General features: G+C 41.8%; 1 protein-coding gene across 2 annotated transcripts in view; it reads left to right on the top strand.

Moving 5' to 3' along the window:
• Window positions 1–17,584, top strand: part of LRGUK (leucine rich repeats and guanylate kinase domain containing) — a 101,144-nt gene that overhangs the window by 46,199 nt on the left and 37,361 nt on the right. For both annotated transcript variants that reach the window (XM_010975678.3, XM_064487347.1), the window contains exons 12-15: window positions 5,089–5,185; window positions 9,093–9,206; window positions 10,872–11,073; window positions 11,668–11,763. In XM_010975678.3, the coding sequence (XP_010973980.2) occupies window positions 5,089–5,185; window positions 9,093–9,206; window positions 10,872–11,073; window positions 11,668–11,763 (509 nt within the window). The remainder of the gene's footprint in view (window positions 1–5,088; window positions 5,186–9,092; window positions 9,207–10,871; window positions 11,074–11,667; window positions 11,764–17,584) is intronic.

Raw genomic sequence — 17,584 nt, 5'->3', positions numbered from 1 at the left:
AGAATATTTATCCATCATGCTTGTGATGATGTATTTAACGCTTGTTTGCCCTGCTCGACTGTAAGCTGACCACCAACGTCAGCTTTGCTTACCACTGAGTTCTCAATGTTCAGCAGATAGCCAGGCACTTAATAAATGCATGAGAAATATTTGGTAAATGAATGACTAAGTGATTGAGTGAATTGGTGGAGGAATGAATGAATGCTATTGTATGCAGTGTTTAGCAGGGAATTACTGTAATAAGAAGCATAGGTGGTTTCCCCAACTTCCACCGATGGGGATATGGAGGGACGGAGGGATTTGTCCATCCATTCTTTTGATAAACATTTATCGGTTTCTTCCCATGTGCTTGACCCTGAAGATACAGTGGGAACAAGACTGGTGAGGTCTTTGCCTTAATGAACTTTGTAATCTGGTGGGGAACTCAGACCTTAAATAGTTAGTGTCATGTGCAATTTGTGTGGAGGCACAAGGTGGCAAAACAAAATCCCCAAATTAGCTTCCTGCTCCTTTACTGTTACCGCTGCCACTGCTGTTTCTCGTGGTGAGTGGAAAGACACTCACAAGTGCCTCCCGCTCACTCACCCACCTCCCTCACAGGCTCAGACGCAGCATCCAACCAGGCGCTGGCATCCTCCGGGAGGCAGAGGTCAGGCTTGTTCAGTGGCAAATCATTCTAAGAATTCCATCAAGGCATGGATCAAAGAGCATATCATTGAATTAAAAAGGTATTAGTGAACTCATCATTTCATGCATTGAGAAAGTCAGGTAGTACTACTAATTTAATGCAGCAACTTTCTGATTGAAACAAATGATAAAACAGAAGCACATCCTCAGGGGCAAGTCATTGTTCTTGTTTAGGTTTTCTTTTCTTTTATTCTTTATCCAGCATACATTTTATTGATTTTTATTAAGTGAAAAGAAAAAAAGGCCACATGTACAGTCTTATTGTGAAACACATAAGCATTTACAAAGGCACTTTCTCTGCCATTTGTCTGAATCTTTTCTTTCCCTCCTATTTATTTCATTTTCTCCTGGCACTTTTCTCTTCCTTTTTAAATTGCATTGACCCAGAACCAAGACATTCAATGAAATTTTCACATGCTAAGTTGCATATCCAGAGGTATCCATATTAAAACCATAGCTCGGTGGTATAACAAATTATTGGTGTGGCCGAGAGATTGTGCCCTTGTCCAAGGTTCTGATTTTATTATTTGTTCTTGATTTTAAAAATAGGCTGGATGTTCTTTCTTTACCTGTGTTAGCTGTAGGTGGCATGGAGAAGGGCATTTACTACCTTCCAAGTCTCTCCATTTATTTCCAATCTTAATATTACCATGCAGACCTGTGGCTTCCTGGAAGCGTGCTGGATAATGAGAGAAACATACAACAATAGCAGCGTGCGTGTTCATCTTCCAGACGTGAGGCCTTGAAAGTGATCTGAAAAGTCATAGAAGCATAACTTTGTGCTTCTTCCTTAGATCTCTGTTTTATAGCAATCTCTATTTTTATGACCTTTTCCATGACGCTGACTACTAGATTTTCCTTTTAGGACTGGACTACAGTGAAGTAAAAGACCACAGCTATTTAGCTAAATGAGATGGTCTGAGCTATGGCTGCCCAAGTGCCATCTCTTCTCTTGTCCGTTTATGCAGATGTGGCGGACTGGTAGGATGGTGCATCCATTCCCTCAGTCAGTGTTTACTGAGCACCATCCATGTGCCCGGTTCCAGTGAGAAAACTAGAAATCAAGCAGACATGGCCCTTGTCCTCCTGGTAGCTTGCACCTAGTGTGAGATTTAGATGATGAGTAAATGCTGTCTAACTGGACAGTTTGTTGGGTACTGTGGTGCAGGAAGGAAAGAGCCTCTGTGACTGAAGTGAAAGATAGTGGGATGTGATTGGGGAGTGGAGATTGGATTCCATGCAGGCAGAATACCGAGCACAGTTGGGTCACTGAAAGTACACTGTAGTGTGGCTGGGCTTGAGGTGTGGAGGAAGATGGCAGAAGATAAGACCAGAAAAGTAGACCGGGGTCTGAGCATCAAGAGTCTCTAAGCAGGGGCGTGTCATGATCACAGCTGCATTTTAGAAAGTACATCCTGTGGGCAGTTTGGGGGAGGGCTCAGGGAGGGAAGGCTGCAGACAGGATCACTGCTTAGGATATAGTGACGGATGTTGATGGCATGAATTAGAAAGTGGTATGTAGTTACTGGAAAGTGAATAGAGTACTGGCTTCCTGGAATCTGATGCTCAGATGCACTACGTGCTGGCATCTGCTGTGCTCATGATCTCTTAATTGTGTCCAGCAATTTACCGACATTTATTTGCACTGGGCATTGGGATTAATTTCATTTGCCTACCAAATGCCCTAGGAATACCTGGGCTGTTGTGGCTCCCCAGAGAAAGAGCTCCCTAACTAACAATATGGCATGCTATAATGTACTTGAATTTGGATGCACTCACAGCCAAGCCGCTGCCTAAATATTTGCAGTGACAAGAAGTTCGTTATTTCTTGAGGCAATCTGGTCCGGAATTGAGATTCTAAATCTGCATGCTTCTGAATCACATTGAAAAAATGTCTATGTCCTCATCCGCCTGCTAGCTTTCTTAGATATCTTTTCTTCTTCCTATTACGTTTTCCTGGGTATATTAACGTTTCATTATTTGGCCTGGCCTTTCCGGATTCCTTTCCCTCCTGATCATGTTCTCCTGTCTGTGGAGATGGTTTGTTAGGGTCCTCAATGACAGATGGCCAATGAATTGGCCTTTAGTGTGCTAACCCACTCACCCTTAGACTTAGCACCAGTGTTATATCCTGGGGCTAATTGCTAAGTCAACTCTTTTGTCTGTTAAGTGAAAGTAACAAGGGAGTATGGCTCCCATTACAAACCATGATTTGACTAATTTACAGTCATCTAACTAGTAAATTAATTAGTGATAATAAACTCATGGAAATGTAAATTACAAGTGAAATTATATTTAGATACGGGAGAGGAACAATATTCAAGGTGATGGCCCAGGCAAATTTCTTCCCTAAAGTCTGGTATCATGTTTTTTCTAAGTTTAGTCAAATATTGCTTTTCTATGAAGTATTTCCTTTTTAAGATGTTTGTATTTGGGTGGCATACTACACAGAGAACATTTCTATATGTGAGACTTGGATGACAGATTCAAAAAACCACAGGTCATCTTAGGTCTGTCTTAACAGAAAGTTCTGCAGTGGCTGCCGGTTTTGTCATCAGCATTTTCCGCGTCAGTGAAGCCATCTCTTTATTCACCTGCCTAGAAGCTTTGAGTTGCTTCTTTGCTTTGTTTTCTTCTTAGAAATTCTGGACAAAAATCCCTGCCACTCAATTCCTTTGTTGGAAAATGCAAATTCAGTGCAGTGTATAAAGGATATGCTAAGGGTGTGCAGTACAGGATGTCAAGTTACTGAGTTATCTGTCCTGTAGACAGAGGGTCTCAAGTCCCTGCCAAGGGGTGTGGAGAAATGCCAGTGTACCCAAACAGCACAACAAATGTCATGTGTTTTGACATTCTTCTCTTAGAATGTGCTCTCTTTCCTGAGTATACAATTTAAATGTAATGTTAAGACCTTCGAATTTATAGGATAGTTAGTTCTTGATTATAATGGAAGAGGAACAGTGGTATGAGCTATGAAAATCCATTTGTCTTTGACTTTGTAATGGAGAGGATTTTGAGGTTGCGACTTTACCCTCTTAGTGTGATGCTGAAAGGACTTGACTTTGGTGTCAACCTGTTGTTTCTTTCTTCCTTTTTTTTTTTTTTTTTTTTTTCATGCTATCTATGTAGCTCTGGCTTCAGAGAGTTGCAGGATCCTGTTGTTTCTTACTCACATTACTTATAACTGCTCTGCCTCAGTTTTATCCTCTATAAAATAAAAACAGTAACACCTACCTCATGGTTTTCTGTGAGGAGTAAATGAAGTAGCATATCATGTGTCTAACTGCTTGCATCTCTTATTTTAAAACCGTAGGATAATCTAAAGATCAGTTTGCATTCCCAGAACTTAACATTGGGAGGTCAGAATGGTATAAAATCAAGAGTCCTGGCCTAGCTGGGATGCCTGCACTTCTGGGTCTGGGACTGATCCTGGCCTGGTCTCAGACAAGTCACATTTGTAGTCATCTTAAAATGGAGTTCATCACATCCATTTCATGTTTCATTAATTCATTCATGCTGCAAATATTTAATAAATGCCAGACATTGGGGATGCAGTGGCAGATGAGATGAGCAAGATGAAGTCCTCCCCTCATGATTCGCACGTCCTGCTGGGGAAGATAGGAAAAAAACAGATAGAAGAAGGTAGTTTTGGTGATGGAGAGTACTTGGGGGTGTGGCAGGATGGAGTGGGGATGCTGTTTCAGAGGGCGAGCAGAAAGGCCTCTCTGGCTGGGCTGAGAATTCCATTCGGCACTGGGGTCCTGGATTCCCATGGGAGGTTCATGCACAGTATTGATATTGTGCCGGGACAGCGGAATGAGCTCATCCCTGCCCTCAGGCTGCGGAGGAGATGGGATCCTGAACAGGGGCTGGGAGGCAGATGGCGGTAGGCACTGAGGCTCTGGAAAGATGAAGAGGAGGTGTGAAATTCAGCGACAGGGAGTCAGGAAAGGCGTTTTAGGGAAGTGATGCTTAAACTGAGTCCTGAAAGACAAGTGAGTCAGCCAGGCGGAGGAATGGGGAGGGAAGCACACAGAAAGTGCCCGTATATCAGAGACAGCATGAAAACAGTGGGGTGAAAAGCCTGTGGATAATAAATATTGTTATATCTTAAAGTATTATGATGTGGTATCAGAGGAGGTGGTTCAGGAGGTGATAAAGAACAGAGTGAAAGTTTGGTGTCTATAATCCGGAATTTGTCTAATCCCCGTAGAATATAGCAAGTGAATGCAGCTGAGCACTGTAAAACTTCAGGGTTTTCACAGTTATGTTACTTATGATTTATGATTTGCGGATCAATTTTAATTTTTTTTTAAAACATAGTCTAGACCAAAACTTTTTCCATTTTGAATTTCAAGTTAATGGAACTGGATGAGGAGGTTACCTGCTTTATGTTTTCAGGCCCTTTCACACCACAAGACCACCTTACTTTGGAGAAGGAGATCGAGTTGACTATCATTTCATCTCTCAAGAAGTTTTTGATGAAATGTTCAACATGGTAAGAAAGTTCTCAATTTTTATCGCACAAGAAAGACGTGTTCTCTGGTAGAAATATTAGGAAATAGTAATAAGAAAGAGAACAATTATATTTGTTTTTTCATGAGAGATGTGTTCTTACTGAGTTACTTTTTCCTTAAGCATTTAATACATCATTGTTCACATGCTGCTTGATTTTATGACCTTGGAGAAAATATTGTAAATTTCCAGTGAAACTAAATAAACAGACATATTAAGAAGCTGGGAGGAAGGACACTACGAAAAGTTCTTTAGATCTGTATTGATCAGGTGCTTCTCTTCTTGATTGGATTTTACTCACAACAGACAGTTCTCACAGACCTGCTGGGATGCACCAAGCTTGTGAACTGAGCACTTCAGGGGGTTGGATTGTTCTGTCCAGAGACCACTCCCTCTGTTTGCCATCACTGGTGCTTTCTGACTGTTGCAACCCTAAGCTCCATTTCACCCTGGTATACCCCGTTTAGTTGGTCTGCCCTGGACACGTCCACAGCCTTAACCTCCCACCATGACATACCTGTGTGTGAAGTCCTGAGTCCTGGAGGGCAGGCAGTTCACTAATGCAGGTGGAAGCCCTTGCCATTAGACCAGAGAGGATTCCTCATTTCTTTGAGGTCTGTGTCTTTACTAGGTGAGGCTAACTACCCTGCCCTAGTCCATTTCATACTAGCTATGGGCAATCTTACTCAATTTGAAGATTTTTTTCCCTGAAACCTGATAAATCTAGTTATTGGTAATAATTCATGACATCCTTGTCTCTTGAGTTCATTTCCTGTAAAAAAATTCATTCTTTCTTGGTCTTTACATGCAAAGGGAATTCTCACAACCCTAGTGTATTTTATCTGCCAAAAGTATATGCTAATGTCAATACATATCCACCCATGACTTCAGTTAAACAGCGAGAGTATCTCATATTCATCGCTACTGATGAATCTGTAAGCCTTTTGTTTTCTCTTCACCGTGGGCCTTTATTGTGCTTATATTATCATCTTTTCTGTCACCAAATGAATCCTACACCACTCTTGTTTTTTCCTGAAGCCTACTGAAAGACTGGATTAAGGATGAGTTTATATTTCTGCTTTTGAAAGATTACCATCCAACCAGTGATGCTTTGATAGCTACATTCCCCTCTCCCCTCTCTTCTCTCTCCTTCTATCCTTTCTCTGCCCCTTCCCCCCCAAATGGAGCTGGCTTACACCTCAGTGCACGAGCTTAGATCTTCTGGGGCACTTAAAGCAGAGGCTCTGTAGTTGCCACGAGTTTAATTTGGAACGGCCAGCGTTACACGGGCTGCGCGTTCTCTCTGGCATTCACAGAGAAACCCAAGCGAGAAAGTCCTATAATCACCAGGATATTTTCGCTCTAATCTTGTCAAGAGAACCTCTTGGAAATTCTTTATGATTTTCTCTCGTAGGGCTGTGTTTTAGAAGTTCAGTCTAAAGTATCAGGAGTACTCTGGGACTTCATATTTCTAAAAGCCGTAATAGAAATTTGAGGAGTTATCTTGACATTAGTAAGAAGCACCCTCCTAGGACTCTGGGCTGAAAGACAACTAGTTCCCAAAGTTGATGTTAATTTCTCTCGTTAGAGTCTGAGACATTTTCCTCTTGGTTAATTCATCTGTCCTCAGTGCCTCACATGCTCCTCTGATGTTTCACTCCTTATCGTATCTGTGGTCAAGTAAGTCTGGTTCCGTTCCTAGTCTAAGAAGGAAATCACTGTACTTCTGTACCAAATCTAGTCTTCTACTTTCACTCCCTCCACAAAAGTTCTTGTGTGTTTGAGAAGTACTCATTTTTACTGCTTCTGCTAACATATATTACTTCACTGTAAGTTCTTTATCTTCAACTTGGATTTTGCTTCAGATCTTCTTTTCTTGAAAGTAAGCTTGAGGCTGTTTCATGAACAGAGACAAACCTAGAGATGAGAAACTCAAGACACATGGTCAGCCTCACCAGTCACGCCCACACACTCAGCCTTCTGTACACAGAACCCCCCTCCACGGAACGCTCACCCGGACAGCCTGTCCCCCTCCCAAATCACAGTCCCCACCTTGACAGACAGCCCTGCTCACCTGCTGTGGACAGTCACACCTACCCTCTGTGAGAGGAAGACCTAACTCCCACACCCTTCCATATACATTCCACCCCCACCCCCAACACAGATCATCCCCGACCCCATGTGCCCGTAGACACAGGAGCCCCTTTTAAGGACATAAACACAGTCACTTACCTACAGAGTCTCTTCTTCTCTTGTGGAAATAAGACCACAAATCTGGAGGTTTCTGAAAAATGATTATTGCTATTTATTAAGAAATCCATAGGGAACAACGCAAGGACTATCCAGGAGCTGGGGGACCACTTCAACTCAATTCTTAACAAATCCGTTGAATAAGCCCTCTTTTAGATACACAAGTAACAATGCAAGATTCCTCCCAACCGAACATCCTTCCAGAAAATGTTTTTGGGATCCACAGAGGGAGACCCTCGTACACACAAGTAAACAAACTCGTAGTATATATCTGAAAAGGGGATTCAAATAGACATTACAAAAACAGACTCACAGTGAACAAAATCGAATACATACCTTATGGGGGCGTCAGATGCCTAGTTACCAAATAGATAGACTACAGATATTAAAAGGAAAGGAGTCACAGTGTGTGTTTGAAAGAACAAAGAGTACACGACACTGAGGAAGTCAAACAGTAAGGATATTTACTGTTGAGATTTTAACTTTCAGAATCCATGACATAAATTTCTTTGGATTATGTTGTGTGTGGCTTTTCCTCATCACTCGCAGCAGACACATCCCCCAAAGACTCACCCCTGTGAGGGACACCCTATGTCTCCTGGCCTTCCAACACCCCCTCCAACAGACAGCCCGCCCCCTCATCCCCACAGATCTCCAGAAAACCTGGGGCCAGGAGGCACAGGGTAGCATAAAAGTCTCTGAACTCTTACTGTTTCTAATGGCGGTGCTGCTGTTTGATGGGCTTCAATCGATGGGATTCAGCCTTGGGAGTTTTCACATCATTATTTATTTCAAAATCAACGTGTGTAAGGAGTCACGGTTGCCAAGAATGTCCACATTTTTATTCCTTCTGTTGTCATCAGCCTTCCAGTTTAGATCAAACCTTGTGGTTCAGTAAATATAGTATCTTCAGAGAAAAAGTCAGACAATTTTGAGATGTGTGTTTCTACTTGCTTTTTTTTTTTTTTTTTGCATGGTAATACAGCTTTGGGAAGAACTGGGCTTCCAGAATAAGGAGCAAAGGCAGTATTTATACTTCAAATGACTGGAGGGCACACAGTGCTGCTGAATACATCTGGGGTAGTTTCAATAAAAAGCTATGTTTGTAAGGAAAAGCAGGATGGATCTGTTTTTCATGGCTTATCTCAGGCTGCAAAGGTTTTAGGACATCCCTGTAATCCATGGCCTGCAGGCTTATCTGCGAGTGCAAGGCTTTTGAGAATGGAAGCTTTTCAGGGGGAGACCTGGTGTGCTGGCAGAGCTGAAATGGCTGAGGCAGAGGGTGACGTATTAGTTTTGCCTTCTCAGTAATGGAGGTTTATAGTGTAGGTTTGGCAGGGGATGGGGAAGCCAGCAAATGATCTGTTTACCATGAGCTTCAGGGCCTTCCCTCTGCTCAAACATTTGGTCAGCAGATTATTTCCAAAAACCTAATTTGTTTTGCCAGCTGAGACTCCTGAATGAATTTCTCCATCACAACTTGTTATTATGTTTCATAAATGCATTGGCATCCTTATAAAATTGCTAATATTTATAACTTTTATGAAATCATATAAAATAAAACATCAAATTTTTTTATTTATATTAAATTCCATGATGGCAGCTGTTACATGAAAATCTTTGTACTTCTTAAATTTCAGGGGAAATTCATTCTAACCTTTAATTACGGTAATCACAAGTATGGATTAAGTCGGGACACCATAGAAGGTATCGCAAGAGATGGTTTAGCAAGCTGTGTTCATATGGAAATAGAAGTGAGTACTTTTCATTCAATCAATTTTTTTCTCCTTTTGCAGTTTTATTATGTAGAATTATTACAGTTCGACTGCACATACACATTATATTGCATGTAAATACATATATACAGTATACTACACATTGTCTTTTAGTTTACATATATGTACTAATTATTATTTCTAAGAACAGATTAGATTGTTAGCCTTTTAAACTTACATAGTTATCAAAGGAATAAAGCCAACTACAAAATAAGAATCAACAGAATGCAGTAATCCAATCATAAAGGACAGTCAAATGTACTTACACATATTCAAGAAATCAAAATAGTAATTAGTCCATTTGTGTCCTCATTATTATTATTTTTTAGATTCCTCTCATATAAATGATGTCATGTGGCATTTTTCTTTCTCTTTCTTACCCACTTCACTTTATTTTATTTATTCACTTTATTTTATTCCGGACCAATCAATATATTTTTAATGTGTGTTTGTGAGTTTGCATATGTACATTTGGGACTGGGGAGGGGGTGCAGGGGACCGGCAGCACGCTGCTAGGCCCAAGAGGAATGCAAACAGAAGTGTGAGATTTTAAGTTTGTAATTAACTTAAGGGAGGCAAGATATAAATAATTCAAATGACAGGAGTTAGATTACAAAACAGGAAATTGCCCAAACACTGTGGAGTAAAACTGCCACTCAGGATTTATTTTCTAAGTTATTTCCTCACTAAATTATCCCTTTTTTCTTTTTAGAGCACAGCCTCTGTTTATATAAGTGACTTAAAGGAAAATCTGTTTCCTACAGGGTGCGGAACCAGTTCCCTGTCCCCACAGGACAGTGGCAGGTTCACACATAAACCATTTTACCAAACTGTTTTTATCATTGAATCTTTTAGAAACCGTTTTTAAAGAGTCTGTATTTCTTCCCCCTGGTTTTTTTAAAATGATTTTGAGCACTAAATTAAATTGTTGATGGTAGGAATGAGATGTTTAGAGTCCATTTGGAATAAGTTTCATTTTACAGGTGAGGACACTGATGCTCAGGGAGTTTGAGGGATTTACGTGGAGTCACAGTAGCTGTAGAGCTGCAGTCATGACCCCACCCTCCAGATCCACAGACCACTACCTGATAACCGCTTCCCTGGTTATGTGGCTCCCAGTTACCAGGGTACCACAAGGTTGGCCTTCCTGTGCCCTGGGTACAGGCTGTGAGATGTCATAGGAAGTAGCCAACCAGGTTGCTGGTTTCAAAATAGGAAGGGCCCAAGTTGATGACAAAGATGTAACAGAAGAGCCTTTCTCTCTGCTAAGATCTCTGTCTCCTGGGACTGCAAGGATGCCTTTTGAAATGTGGAATTGAAATTACTTTCCAGTAATAAAGATGCAGTACTGCTGTGAGTGTATCTATTTGTATCTAGCAGTTTTCTCTTGTAACAGTCAGATTCATTAGAGTGATTCATTAGAGGATAACTGGGCAGAATGAATTGGTGTATTTCCAATGGTAATGTAATATTTGATGAACAGAGAGAAGCAATGCAATCCTGAGATATTAGTAGGAAAGTAATAGCTACTTATACAAATAAAATACAGTACTGTTTATTATACCTGTATTGTCTCATGTCTCCTAAATGACTTCTAAATTGTGTCCCTGTTACTAATTTATTATGTTTTCTTTAAATGTGTAGGGTGTAAGAAGTTTAAAACATTCCTATTTTGAGCCTCGATATATCCTGGTGGTACCCATGAACAAGAAAAAATATGAGGGCTACTTGAGGAGAAAAGGATTATTCAGTCGTGTAGAGATTGAATTTGCTGTCTCCAGAGTGGACCTTTATGTTAAAATTAGTCAGGACTTCCCAGGATATTTTGATGCAGTAATCAATGCAGGTCAGTAACTTTCAGCAAGGGTAAGGTTACTGGGGGAAAAAATCTGCTCCAGAGTACATCTTCATTGTTGACTGAATGCAGTTTTTTGTGGTTGTAGGACTGAGGTGTCTGATTACTTGCTGGCAGTTGGCCAAGGGTCACCCTTAGTTTTCGGAGGCTATTCCCAGGTCCTATCCACACAGCCCTCTTTGTCTTCAGGCTATCAAGTCCTCCTCATGCTTCAAGGGTCTGTCTTCTGCAACCAAAAAAACCTCCTTTTATGGGGATCATGTGATTAGAGTAGGCCCACCCAGATAACCTCCTTTTTGATCAGCCCAAATGCAGCTGATAAGTAATCTTAATTACATTCACAAATATCTCTTTGCCATTGAATCTAATAAAATTGCAGGAGAGGAGTGATAGCCCATCACGTTCACAGGTTCTGCCCACACTCAAGCTGGGGTGATTATACAAGGGTGAAGTACCATTGGGTCTTAGAATTCTGCCTACCACAATATTCATAAAATTAGATCTAGCTAAAAAACCATTATGACGGGTTGACTCTATTTGAATGTAATTCTGTTGCTTTAAAGCACATTATCTCCTTTACCGTAGATGACCTGGATGTCGCCTACCAAAGGCTGAGTGAGCTCATTCGAGAGTACCTAGGGTTGTCGGAGGAAACTGCCAAGACTTTGGCTCCAACTGCAGGTACCATCCTATTCCTTTTGTGCCAGAACTATTTTTCCCCCCTATGGGAAGAAAAACAAATCTGTGGGGATTCATCAGCTAGGCTGAAGCTGCTTCTAACTCTTTAATCCCTGTACTGCCTCTGGTGCCATTGTCCCCACAAACAAGCTACACCCGTCAGCCCTCTGGACCTGTACCTCTGCTTGTCTCGGTGACCATAATGAGCCTCAGAGGACTGTCCTTCCAGGACGTGCTGGGCAGTGCCTTGAAGGCTTAGAGAAAGGTCAGCCCCATGGCTCAGAACTCAGACTTTGGGAAGTTTGGCTCCCTTAGGGAGCTGAGGTGGTTTTCTGCTCAGCAGCACTGTTTTAATCCAAGAGATTCTTTTCCCCTTTCTTCATGTTGCCATAGTCCTCAAACTGTTGCACTGCAGAGTGTAACAGAAGAGCGCTGGTCAGAGGATGTGAGCCTGATCCCAGTCCAGCTGCCCCTGGGAGACAAGCTGCTTTGCTGTTCTGAGCTTCAGTTTGCTGTCTTGTCAGATGGACTTAATGCTCCCCAGCTGCTTCACAAATCATGCACAGCAAATGTCGTGGGGTATCTGAGTGCAGCTCCTTGGAATCTAGGAATTCTAAAGCCCTAACTTAGAATTTTATTTTTAGTACATGAGTATTTTGAGATGTATTTAGCAGTTTCTACCCAAATTCACCTCACCACCCATTAAGGTGGCTGCTATGAATAAGCAAAACAAAACAAAAAAATAGAAAATAAGTGTTGGCAAGGTTGTGGAGAAAGTAAAAATGTAAAATGGTATAGCTGCTATGGAAAGTAGTATGGTGGTTCCTCAGAAAAATTAGAAATAGAATTACCATCTGATCTGGTGATTCCACTTCTGGGTATATGCCTGAAAGAACTGAAAGCAGGGTCTTGCAAAGATATTTGGGTATTTGTACACCCACATTCACAGCAGCATTATTCACAATAGCCGAAAGTGTTCATCAACAGATGAATGGATAAACAAAATATGGTTTATATATATAAGAGAATATTATCAGCCTTTAAAAAGAAGGAAATTCTGACACCTGCTACAATATAGATAAACCTTGAAAACATCCTGCTAAGTGAAGTAAGCCAGCCACAAAAACACATAGACTGTATGATTCCACTTACATGAGGTACCCAGAGTAGTCAGATTCAAAGAGACAGAAAGTAGAAGGATGCTCGCCAGGGACTGGGGAGAGAGAAATGGGGGTGTTGTTTAATGGTGATGGAGTTTTAGGATTGCAAGATGAAGAGTTTTGGGGATTGGTTGCACACAGTGCGAATGTGCTTAACACTACTGAAGGGTACACTTGAAAATGGTTAAGATGGCAAATTTTATGTTACATACAGTAATAATAGTAGTAGTAGTAGTAGTAGTAGTAATAATAATAATAATAATAATAATAATAATAATAATAATAATAATAATAATAATAGAATGCTCCCACAGTGGGCTGAACTGCAGTAACACATGGCATGTTGTAGAATGTTAATATGAGACTTGCTGCCATGCGGAAGTGTAGATGTTCCACGGCTTTGTGTGTACGGGCGGTTTAGCCTTTGCGATACTTTTGCCCAAGCAGGATCTTGCTGGCCAGGTCGCATCCTGGCCAGGCAGGAGGAGGCCAGGTTATTGTTTCACCTGAGTCCACACTAATTGTGCTGTTGTGCAACTCTGCACACTTCTCCCAGGGCAGGTGCCCCTGGAATTCTGAATGAGGTTAGTGAGAAACTGGTACCCACTGACGGGTAATGTCTGAGGCTTGCTTCTGGGTATGTCTCCTAGGGGACAGGTGCCCTGAAGGAGCCTGAGGAAAGTGGGCGCAGTGAAAGCAGGCACAGCTGGAGGGGCGGGGCCACGCTCCATCCGCAGAGGGAGCGCTCAGGGAGGAGCGGGTGTGACCGCCCAGCACTGCTCTCCTCCTCCGCGCCAGGCTGCACTCTTTAGAAAGCTGTGCGTGCCTGAGGCCTCTGTAGCTCCGTGGAAGTTTCTCTTGAGGAAATCTGGCTCCCGCTGCTTTCATTGTTTGCTAGCCCAGCAACCTCTGGTGTTTAATTTAGTCCCCCGGGGTGGGCTTGTCCCTGGGGGGGCTCCCCTCTGTAAGAGCACCCTGCCCCATCCCTGAGCCAGCCTGTCTCCCACTGTAAATTAGTAAGTGGGTGTTCTGGCTTTTAAATCAGCCCCTCAGGGGCTTGGGGAAACTTGAGTTGATCCCCCGAGCCTGAGTAGCTCTGAGTACCTGAGGCGAGCGTGGTTCTCAATCAGCAATGCCCCAGGCGCCTCTGAATCGTGGCTCTGGAGCTTGACCTGCCCTCTGGCTTCTCTTATTCTGCCACCACCAGGAACACAAACTGTTGGATGCAGCTGCCGTTTGGCAAATTAATAGACCAGATAATGTGTGCAGAAGAAGATAGACTCCTGTTTTAAAGGGTATCTTGAAACTTCATTTATTTGGACTAATTAGGTTAGGCCTGTCTGATTTAATGAAAAGTATGAATTACGGAATTTGTAGAAGTGTTATCACTCACAGATACATTTAATAACTGAAACTGGGCCATCCAGTTATTGACTAATAGAATCCCAGCTTTAAAAAGTACATGGGAGGGTTTGTAATTAATATACCAAACCTCCGGCCCCAACAGATCTCTGCTTTTCTGGCAGGTTTACTATTTTGGAAAATAATGTGTTTTCTTAAGAAGTCAAACCCTTTATTTTATTTATACAGTTAATCTGGGGAGGAAGGTACTTTTTTCAGTTGATGGCTTAAGGATACACCTGCACATAAAGTGACTTTGTGGAGCCCAGATATTATTCAAGTATTTAAAAATTCTAATTAACGTAGTCCTTATTAATAAGCTCTTACAGCGTCTCTAACGGAGCAGGAGCAGGAGCAGAGCTAGTGGCCCTCTGGGTTTCAGGGCTGCGCGGGCAGGTGTTAACGGGTTCCCTGCAGGAGAGCAGCGCCCAGTCATAATCATCGCAAAATGAAGGCTGTGACTCCCAGAGAAGGGCCCAGAGCCCCAGCAGGGTCACTGCCACAGGCCCGGCTGCCTCTCCACTTTTGGCCTCTGCTCTGAGCTGGGTCACTCTGATGTTAAGCTCTGTGGTTTAGGTATATCTGCATAGAGACTTACATCACTTACATAAATGTTCATGGCATTCCTAGAAACAAAAATCCCTAATTTTAGTATACTGGAATAATTTTTATATATAATTGAGCTATCAAAGGTAAGAAACTGAAATAAAAGATAAGTAAGATTCTATGAGAGTCAGTTTTGTCTGAGCCATTAGAAAACTGGGCCGGAAACAGGAAGCCTTAGTTTTGCATTCTAAATTTCACCAGTAGTCATTCATTTGATTAGAGGGAATCACTTGAACTCCCGTTTCTAAAAAACAAACCCCCGATGAACTATATATAATGTTCTAGGACATTTTATGCTCTTCCAGAGCCAAGCTGTTCTCTTCAGTTGGGTTAGACCATCTCCATGTTCAGCTTCAGTTCAAATAGAAATCTGATGGCCAATGGCATTGTTTTCATAGAAGCGGTAATCCTGTGTCAATGCAAACTGAAAATGACTGCCAAACATTTGAAGTAATAATACATAGCTTTATCTTTAGTAATTTTTATGTTGCTAATTTGTAACTGAGAATGCAGTTCTAAATTCTTCTTCTTAACGATGAGAGTGGAATAAAGTAATGAAAGTAATAAGCCCAAGGTCTGTCAGTTCTGAGTATAGCAGCCCGTCAGCCTGGACCTAGAAATGTGAACCTTAACTGGAGGAGAGATTAATTACATGTTCATTTAATGCATGTGTAAAATAGTAACTTTGGGTACAGAGTGATTATAAACCCTCAAGATCTTTAGACATACCATTAATTGAAAATGGGTATATCAATTAAAGTACAGAGTTATTTTATTTTTTCTCCTATAAGTAATATTCATTTCTAAAGCAGGAAGACTAAAAAAAACCCTGAGTAAATAATATTGTTTCTACAAAATAAGGAAAAACTCACTATATTCACAACTCAGTTTCAGGGATGTCTTTATCCTCCATTTGTTTCTGTACAGCTGATTTCTGGAATAGTCAGTACTTCCAGTAAAGCTTTTAAAAAGCTGATTCAAGTACCACCCTGGGTTCTCATGATAGAGATCATAAAATAAAATTATATTTGAAAATCATTATTCAGAATTCTGACTAATGGTAGAGAAAAATGATGATGGTGATGATGAGTCAAACGGGGAATTTGAGCAATTTACTGGTCCATAAAGTGGTGCCTTTATCTCTAATAAACGGCATGGTATCATTTGCCAAATTATGTGAATTGTTAAATGGTGAAAGTAGAGGGAAAAAATCCTTGTGTGTCTGATTACAGGAAGCCAGAAGGGCTTAAAGATGGGAAGAAACTTCAGCATTGGATTTCACTGTTCTTATATTTTTCTTTTTCTTAGTGACTTTTTTATTGTGGTTAAAAAATAACAAAAATGTTGCCATTTTAACTATTTTAAGTGTACAATTTAAAGGTATTAATTATATTCACAATGTTGTGTAACCATCACCACTACCTGTTTAAAATCTTTTTCATCAGCTCAAACAGAAACTCCATACCCATCAGGCAGTAACCAGCCACCTGCCCCTCCCAGCCCGTGGTAACCTCTAATCTACTTTCTGTCTCTATGAATTTGCCTTTTCTAAATATTTTCACTCTTCTTATGTTTTATTTTAACCTTGTTTAACTAAATTTGTATTTTAATTTATAACTGTTATAAACTAGGGTGATAAGAATGATAAGAGAACAGGGCAGCCCCTCAGAAACCCCACCAGAGGCAAGATTTTCCTTGTCCTCCCTCTTTTTCTCCCCACCTCCACCCCCCCCAAGACACCTGGCTTGACTGGATGCACGGGGTACACACCCAGACTAGGAAGTTCCGTGAGAACCCAGAGTAGTCCAAGCTCATCCTGCTTTGTGGGGAGAGAGAGGAAGGTGGCCAGGAGTCTGGTTTGCTTCTGGGGCTGGACCACCATGGGTTCACCTCCGAGGTCTGATTTGGTGTGGAGTGTCTTGAGTGTCGGGTGTGCCCCCAAATAAGAGGAGACTAGTTTCTTCAAGGCTGTTGCAGACTGGGGTGCCACCTCTGACCAGTGGCATTTCAGAGCCAGACTGGGTTAAAGTGGTACGTGGGCAGAATATATCAGGGCTTCTGTCGTAAGCAGGTGTCTGCTGGGGTGACTGTGTCCGTGAGACTGTCCGTGAGACCAGAACGTTTTCCCGTGGTGGCAGCTGAAAGCAGGGACACCCCTCTGCAGCATCAGTATTGCTAGTGGCCTCTGAGAGCCAATTTTAAAGCCGGGAGAGACTTGGAGGGAAGAGGTAGCCCTCGGGTGGGGGTGGGGGTGGGGCAGCAGCTTGGACGGTGGGTCCTCAGGAGCAGCTCCTCTGAGCCCCGGAGCCTTGTGAGTCCCTGGGATCTGTTCTTTCCCTCCTTCCACTCATCGTTTATTTTTTGAGTGCTTGCTGAGCTTCTGCACCTTGCTGGTCACTGGTAAACTGGCACGACTTCTCAGAGAGCTCACAGTTTCTTTACAGGACAAGGAGAAAGGCCATTAAACAAGGAAACAAACGCGACTTTATCTGGGTTAGATGGCCATCCTCTAGTTTCTACCATCAAAAACAGCACTGACCTCTAAGGTGGTGAAAATTTTAAAATCTCATTCACTTAGAAAATTTTCTTATCACTCTCAGACTTGAGTGTAGATTTTGGTTCTGTGAATAAGCCTTTTTATGTTTATTCATTAAAGT

This window comes from Camelus dromedarius, chromosome 7 (genome assembly GCF_036321535.1).
Source record: "Camelus dromedarius isolate mCamDro1 chromosome 7, mCamDro1.pat, whole genome shotgun sequence".
NCBI classification, from domain to species: domain Eukaryota; kingdom Metazoa; phylum Chordata; class Mammalia; order Artiodactyla; family Camelidae; genus Camelus; species Camelus dromedarius.
The sequence above is the reverse complement of the archived record's forward strand: the minus strand, read 5'-3'. Positions and strand labels throughout refer to the sequence as shown.